At 31.2% G+C, this 8,208-nt stretch overlaps 1 protein-coding gene across 1 annotated transcript; it reads right to left on the reverse strand.

Annotated features, from left to right (window-relative positions):
• Positions 1–6,151: 6,151 nt before the first annotated feature.
• On the reverse strand, positions 6,152–6,595 carry LOC145106753 (uncharacterized). Its single transcript, XM_079043685.1, has one exon. The coding sequence runs from the start codon at positions 6,593–6,595 to the stop codon at positions 6,152–6,154; it is 444 nt and encodes a 147-aa protein (XP_078899811.1).
• Positions 6,596–8,208: the final 1,613 nt, after the last annotated feature.

Below are 8,208 nucleotides of genomic sequence, written 5' to 3' on the forward strand. Positions count from 1 at the left end.
TGGATATTTCCAAAAATATCCTTTCTAAACTGATTGTCTCATACACATTTTGTTATTCTTCTATAGTACTCTTAGAATGCTCTCTTAGTCATCCAGTGACTTAACCATGTATTCAATTAGTATCCTATGACAATCTTACAACATGATCAAATATCATGTCCTATGCATAATATGGCGTAAATGATGAATTCATTTGCCAAGCAAATAGAATATAAATCATTTCATCTAGTTCAAACCTATGAGCTATGCAATTTTGAGGCTGGCTCCAAAAGGTGCCATATGACAATGCCAAGAATTCTCCAAAAGAATCTTGCGTCTTGATCCCTTTCAAGATATTGCCAATATATCTATAAGGACATGAAGCTTTTAAAATTCATTTTATCTATCCCTTATAGATTTTACATTCCAAGAATGTATGCTTTCCTTCCTAAGTGTTTCATTTTAGAAACACTATCCGAGTGAAGGTGAAAAATGACCTTGCTTAGTCCGAATGTGATTTCAAATGATTAAATATGTCTCATTCATACAAGATTAGGAATTTCACTATGCTCCCACTAGTTCTTAGTAAATACACATGTTCTATTCATTTTGATATAAAAACACACCTTGTGGTTTTACAGAAAATGATGATTATAACATTGAGATGTTTGCTTTATATCCAAAAGTGGATCTCAAGCTCTACACATTTTGTTATTATAACTTAGATTAAGAAAACCTCCAGGCTAATCTATATAGATATCTTCCAGTAGATGTCTATTAAGAAAAGCGGTCTTTCTTGAAATCTATTTACTATATCTCATTTTAAGAATATCAATTTATAGCAAATAATATCCTTGTTGATCTAATCATACCTACTTGGGAAAAAGGTTTGATCACAGTCAATGTTATGAGTATGATGTGGACCATATTCAATGACATGAGTATGAGAGAATCCTTTTACAAAAAGTCTTGCTTTAAATGTGTATGGTTATCCATGTAATTTATTCTTTCTAGAAGAATTATTTACTCCTTGTAGCCTTGCTATAGGGACAAATTTTTATCAAGCCTATACTTGATTCTCATACATGGATTACATCTCATGTTCATGACTCCAAGTCATTTATCAGATTCGAGATCTGACATAGCATCTTGGTATTTGATGGATTTTCCAGAAACCATCAATAAAATCTCATCAATGAGAGATTCCACATTTCTCAAGTCGTAGATGAATTCTACCATTAATGAGAACAATTTATGTTTGTGAATAACTATTATTCAATTTTAACAATCCTTGTTAAAACTAGTGTCAATTCATAAGGTTATGGTTCTTGAGCTGCTTCAAGTTCCATGTACCTCCCACTTGCGTTGTCATTAGAATCTTGCTTTCTAATAACTTGGCTTTCACAAGAATAAGAGAACTTATTCTTGGTGGGTTTGCATATGATAACCTAAGCCACATTTAGAGTATTACACAAATATGTATTTAGTAGATTTTGGGATTAGAATCTTTACTCCAACATCGACTTCAAACCGACAAAACATTAAGTAACATGAGGATGGAGCCTTTCTATACTAAATCATATAAAGTGTTTAATCTACTTATTAGTTGGTATTTGTATTCAAGATACAATTAATAGTGATTGAAGTATTATCCCAAAAATATTAAAGGAGGATATTTTTACCGATTAGAAAGTAAATCATACCAAGTAAGATTTAATTCATCATTTATTATCATTAAGGCCTTAGATGGTTCTTACCGGTTGGTAATCTCAACTTTTGAAATCTTCAACCAAGATTTCACAATTATGCTTTACCACATAAAATATAATTAAAACTACTACAGTTGTTAATAAAGTTGATTTGGTATCTTGTGCTTAATCTCTGACATTCATTAGAAAGGAAGTCATACACCAAGTGTATAGTTCCTTAATTATTTTCTCTACACCTTAGTGAAAATATCATTAGGAATCCTTCACATATAAATAAGGTTCACATATGTCAAATAAACTACATTATTTGCCTTCAAATATCTCTTTCTTGAAGTTGGAATATGTGAATGCCATTTATATGATAAAGATAACAATGTCAAAGATTAGTTTGATTTAAAACAAGTTTAAGTCAAAAGTGTTAGCATATAGAACTTAATTTTATTTATAAAATGTTGATATTTACTTCATAATTTTATTAAGAGATCTATTCTCATAAATAGAAGTTAATCATTATAGAATATAAATATTATCGTTATGAAAATCGATTGAGTAAATAATCAAACATTTGAATAAAATAACTAAGACATAAATTTAGACATGTTAAATTAAAACATACTTTGTTCCAAAACAATTATTGTTATACATTACAAGTAATTTATGTTCTAAGCATAAATAATAAACTAAAATCCGAGAGTATAGTTCCAACTTGATTGTACTCAGCTTGGTTACTCTTCAACAAATATTTGCAAGCCATTTACAAATATTAGATTAACATTTAAGTACCAAGTACCTAAGTGTTATATGAAAAGTATGAGTTCTATATAGTAGATACTAGAAGTACTAGTCTCTTCCAGACTTTCTTTCCAAATAAGAGGAGTAAATCCTCTTATAGTGTCCAGTTTCTTCTTAAGAGAAACAAGATCCATCCATGTGGGCTTTCGTAGATTTCTTGGACTTAAAGGTGTTCATTCCATAAAACATGGGCCTCATAGATCATAGTAGGTGACTCTTTTAGCCTTGCATTATTCCAATGTTTAAACTAGCTTTAAATAAAATATCATTGTATTTATTGGAATATTGTTTGACCTGTTATATCATCAGATATATGTTTAAATTATCCAATACTTCCTAGAAGTCATGAATAACTATTCCTAGCTTGATGTTAGAAGCATCTTAAGCATCACAGTGATGCCTTTACTAGGTATCATGTTCAAGTTTAATTGCTCAAAGCAAATAGTTTATGACTAGGACCTTTAAGTGTATACAATTTCATATCTCTCAAGAGATCGTTTCTTAAGTCATGAACTCATTCATTGAAGTTGTATTTATTGAATGTTATTATTTCATTAAGTCATTAAAGAAAATGACAATTCATGATAATGAGAATGGATTATTTAACTACAAAATTTTAACAAAATTCATTTAGTATTTTCAATATTTAATCTTTAATAATTACTACCCTTTTAGTTTCCAAAAACATTAATTATCAATCTCTAGGATCGAAGTTACAAAAAAAATAAATGGTTAGGTATCCTTTATCCCATCCATTTGAATTCAACCCGGTAGATATCGATTATCAATTATATATTACTATATAATTCCTAGATTTATGGGATCGCTAATAACAAATTTAATTAGACATGTTTGATCCCATCTATGCCTCAGAACTGTCTTGATTAGGTATCATTTATCACAAAAGATTTCCGATCAAATCGTCCAATTTGAAAAACTTGTGTAATCGGCCTATAACTTGGTTATAGAAATCGTGAAGACACCCCGGCCATCAAAAGACAACACTAAGCGGTTAGGTATCCCTTATCCCACTAGTGCATAAAAGAGATCTGCGTGTGTTCTTCAAAAGGATTGCACATATATGATGTTTGTAACAAAGGGTCTTTATATGTTTTATAATTCTAGTTTAAAAACATATGATATCATGGTTATTACATGCATATAATAAACCATGGTATCAATTTTCAAAAGAAAATCCCTTTTAAAGGTTCTATATAAAAAGCTACTTTTTTTTATATATAATTTGACGTAATTCAATTTTAATAATCGGTATTAAGTTTGAATGCTTTTGAACCTTTTATATCTCTAATAAAACTTCATTTTTTATTACTTATATAGTTGGAGTTTGTATAAGTTACAAAAATCATCATTTTAAAACTTATAATGGAGTATTTCAAAATTTGGCGTTATTAACGATTTTATAACATCGGGTTTTATTTTTAAAATAATAACTTGTTACATCTTATATCCAATTTTGAAAACCCAAACCCCATGTCATGTTTATTTTGTCCAAAATTATTTTAGCATGTAAAAAACTAATTTTATCAACCACACATAATAATTGCATAAAATAAACAACACAAACATACGTAAAAAGATATGTGCATAAACATAGCCAACTAATGACATTTTTGTGAGTCAACACAAAAATGTCAAGTCCATTCCTAAAGGGACATTTAAAGGGACCAAAAAGCTTCTTGTAATGTTGTTGTCGAAGCTACCACTTGAGTAACCACCCATTCCTTGCAAACGATAGGAAAAACTTTTTGAAAGCTAAAATTCAGCAACTGCCGCTAAAAGTCCAACAACCTTTTGTAAACTGCATTAGCGACACTTTTCAGAAAATGTCACTGAAAATCCTGCACACCTTTTAGACTTGAAAATTTCTCTTTTTGTCTTCAAGAAATGGTTACAACTTCATTTCTTGTTACATTTTTGTACAAATAAATTAATTCTAAAAACTAATCTATTACTTTACAAAAATAACCAACACAACAACATAACAACACATTGATCATTGGCAAGTTTATGCACATCATATACATCAATATACACATCAAACAACCTTTGTTTTTCTAAGACAACTTTAATTGACAAAATATGTATGAAGCTTTTGTCACATAACAAAAAAAAAAGTTGTCATAGAAAACATGTATGAACTTATTTTTATACAAAAACAAGTTATCCATATTCTCCAAAAACTAAGATTTCCAAAAATAAAAAATCTAACCAAACTTGCAAGGTGGCTCTGATACCAATTCTTGGGATTTTAGTTCAAAAATAGTTACAAAAACTACAAAAATATGGCAACGGAAGACTTTAATTTTTGAAATAGCATAAACATTTTATACCCACCAAGGATCTTCTTGCAAGTTGTAGAAAGATTTAAACACCAACCAAAGAAGAGGTGAAGAAATAACAACCTTTGTAGTTCTTTGGGTCCTATTGGGAGGCTTGGAAGTTGATGAAGAATGTGGAACCTTTGAGACACTAACAATGACTCAACTTGATGTAGAATGCTAGTTTATTTGTATAAAACTCTTAAGCTTTGAGTTCTTATCAAAGTAAGAACACAAAGAAAGCAAAAGATGCAAGTGATCTTCAAAGCAAGAACAAGAGATCAGAGAGTCTTACCACTCTCTACATCTCACGGTTTTGGAACCAAATGAAAGAACCAAAATGAAATCCCCATGAAGCTATTATTTATAGCATGAAGTAAAGTCCATAAGTCCTTAACCATTTATTACTTTATTACTTTAGAAATACTTGTCTCCCATGCTTGTAAGACTAGCCATGTCATTTCATTAAAATAATCTAAAAGCCATTCTTTTGATTAAACAAATTGGAAAGAAATACTTCTCTTCCTTTCATGCAAATCTCGAAATTATATAAAAAGAAGAAAGTTAGTTTAAATTTTATAAACTCAAGGTTTATAAAATATAAACATTGTCTCTTGAGTAAAAGACAAAAGGTTTACAACTAGTCCTAAAAGTTGTGCATGACTTGTTAATTCATACCATATGAAATAATGTAATGTTACTTGTTAATGAAAATTATTATTTCAATGAAATAAATAATTTCCAATTTAATTATAAGAGTTTTATTGAATATTTATTAAAATCAATTTTTAATAAATAATCTAGTGTATCAAATTGTTGTTAGTGTGACCCATTAGTATCATATGTTATTTAGCAATATCATTTTAATATGACTCTTGAGAATAGTAGATATTTCAAGCTTGAAACAAAGTGACAATACTTACCACACCGGTAAAATTGAATATCTGAGAGATCCCTTTGTTCATATTGTTTTCCCTTTTGTTTTTTATCATCACGAGTTTTAGTGGATTATGAGTGACTGTGATTTTGGGTGTTACCCCGGCCACGTCCATCGCCACGGCCACCACCACATTCTCTTCCTCGGTTATTTGAACCTCGTCCTCTACCTCTTGATGATTCGGTGTTTCTATTAGAATATTCTACTTTGGAATAAAGTAATTTTTTTAGAGTCTAATTTACTTTGTCTTCCCCCTTGATTTTTTCTTCATAAGATTTTAAGCGACCAACCACATCTTCAAAGCCTATCGTCTTAAGGTCTAAAACTTGTTCAAGGGTTGCAACTATGTGGACAAATCTCCTAGGGAGGCTCGTAAGAAACTTCTTAGCAAGCTTCTATTCTGTCATGACATCTCCTAGTGATGCGAATTTTGAAGCAAATCCAAATAAATTTGATGCAAAGTCGTGTATGGTGCTCGTGTCACTCATCTTGAGGTTCTCGAATTCATTGATTAGTGTTTGGAGTCTGGCTTCCTTTACTCGATCAACTCCAAGGTTGTGGGTTTTGATCGCGTCCCACATCTCTTTTCCGCTTTTCAAATTAACGATTTGAAGGATTAAATCCTTGGTAATAGACTGAAACAACAATCCTTTCACGGTGTTGTTTTTCTTCACGTCATCTAATGCGGGATCGATCACATCCCAGATGCCATGAATCCCGAGTAGCACTTCCATGCACATCCTCCAAATTGTGTAGTTCGTCGATGTCAAAGTCGGGCATTGGAACATTAACGACGTGTGTTCCTTATTCGGTGGTTGGGACGATTCTCCTCCCGACATCGCGATTCAATTTCTTATTCTTCCACACGAATCAGAAAAAAATTGATTTGGTGTTTGCTTCAAAAATATCTCAAGTGAATTCATCTAAAGTGAATTCTCTTTTAATTCAAAGTTGATCAGATTTGGGCCAAGTAGAAAACCCAACAGGAAAACATGTCTTCAGATTTGGACAAGGGCCCAAAGTCAAAGCAAAAAACACATTTCTTTAGGGAAAAACACATTCAACGATCTGTCGTCGGTTCAAGAACCCGTAGTTTCACTTCATGTGTCGCAGGTTTCTATTACTATCGTGATGTTTCTTGTTGTTCTGATTCTCCATACGAGAAATCTGAATAGTAGCGATTTTTCTCCACATGAGAACTCTGAACAATTTCTCCACACGAGGGCTGCAAGCAATTGCCGGTTAAACAGGAGGGCTTCAAGCAATCGCCAACTTCACTTGCAACACAAAAATTGTCGATTTTACCACACCAGTTCCTTGTTCCTTCTTCGTATGTCGCAGATTTCACTTGCTCTGATACCAATTAAAGCAGAAAATAGAAAATGAAACTCTCAGATTGCATAACTCGCATGTATAATATTGAAGAAAACTTATAACTCAAAACTCCAATCTGATAATGAATTACAAGAACCTATCAATCTATATATACTAAAGACAATCAACTTTGTATACAATAAGGACTCCTGAAAACCTAGACTTTCCTTATAACTCAAGGCTTCTAGAATTACTTAGATATCACACCAAGGCATAGACAACACTGCAAGAAAGGGACAGACCACGCACACATGTCATACCTGTCACAGAAATTCAACAACAGACATTTTTTTATATAATTAAAAGATGAATAAGTTATTTACTAAATAAGTGATAATTGATAGGTAACATGTGATATTGACCTCAAATTTAAAAATCTCAGGACATGTTACTTGGAAAAATGGATACAAATGACACCAACTTCTCCGAGAGGCTTGCGGCTCCATTCCTTAAGTGATTAAGAGTTTTTATTTTTCCTTTGGATTAATCATAGGTCTCCCACGTTATTCATTATAAGGTTTATCCTCGTCCACATGTTTACATAAACAATGCACATGCACACTAAAAATACCTAGATGCGTCAACACGTAAAATTATTGCACACGTGTGCATGAGTGATCCATACATTGGTTTGGTTGTATGAAGTGCTAAGATGTTACATTTTCTTTTCCAAATTAAAAATGTGTTTGCATGTTATATTATAAAAATTTTGATAACGAATTATAAAAAACGGCTAGTTTTAAATAGTGTTTCTTAAAGTTCAAACATGTTGTATTATAAAAATTTTAATAACGAATTTAACAAAAAAAAGGCTTGTTTTAAATAGTGTTTCTTAAAGTTATAACAATCTCATAATTAATCATATTGTTAGTATATATATACGAGTCTCCCATAATCCAAATGACTCTTTCGGAGAAATAAGTTTAGACTCTATATATCTTACATGATATCAGAGCTAACGTCCTGCTCCCATGGTTTCACACATCGTTTGTCTATGCTCTTCGTGCTTCCAAATTTTGAGGGGGGTCTTAATATATCTTTTTATCTGTACGACACTATCATGTATGTATCTTTATAA

Source organism: Lactuca virosa, chromosome 4 (assembly GCF_052849685.1).
Source record: "Lactuca virosa cultivar CGN04683 chromosome 4, Lactuca_virosa_CGN04683_v6, whole genome shotgun sequence".
NCBI lineage: Eukaryota > Viridiplantae > Streptophyta > Magnoliopsida > Asterales > Asteraceae > Lactuca > Lactuca virosa.

Coding starts and splice junctions, on each gene's coding strand:
- LOC145106753 (XM_079043685.1), bottom strand. CDS start 6,595: ATGTCGGGAGGAGAATCGTCCCAACCACCGAATAAGGAACACACGTCG.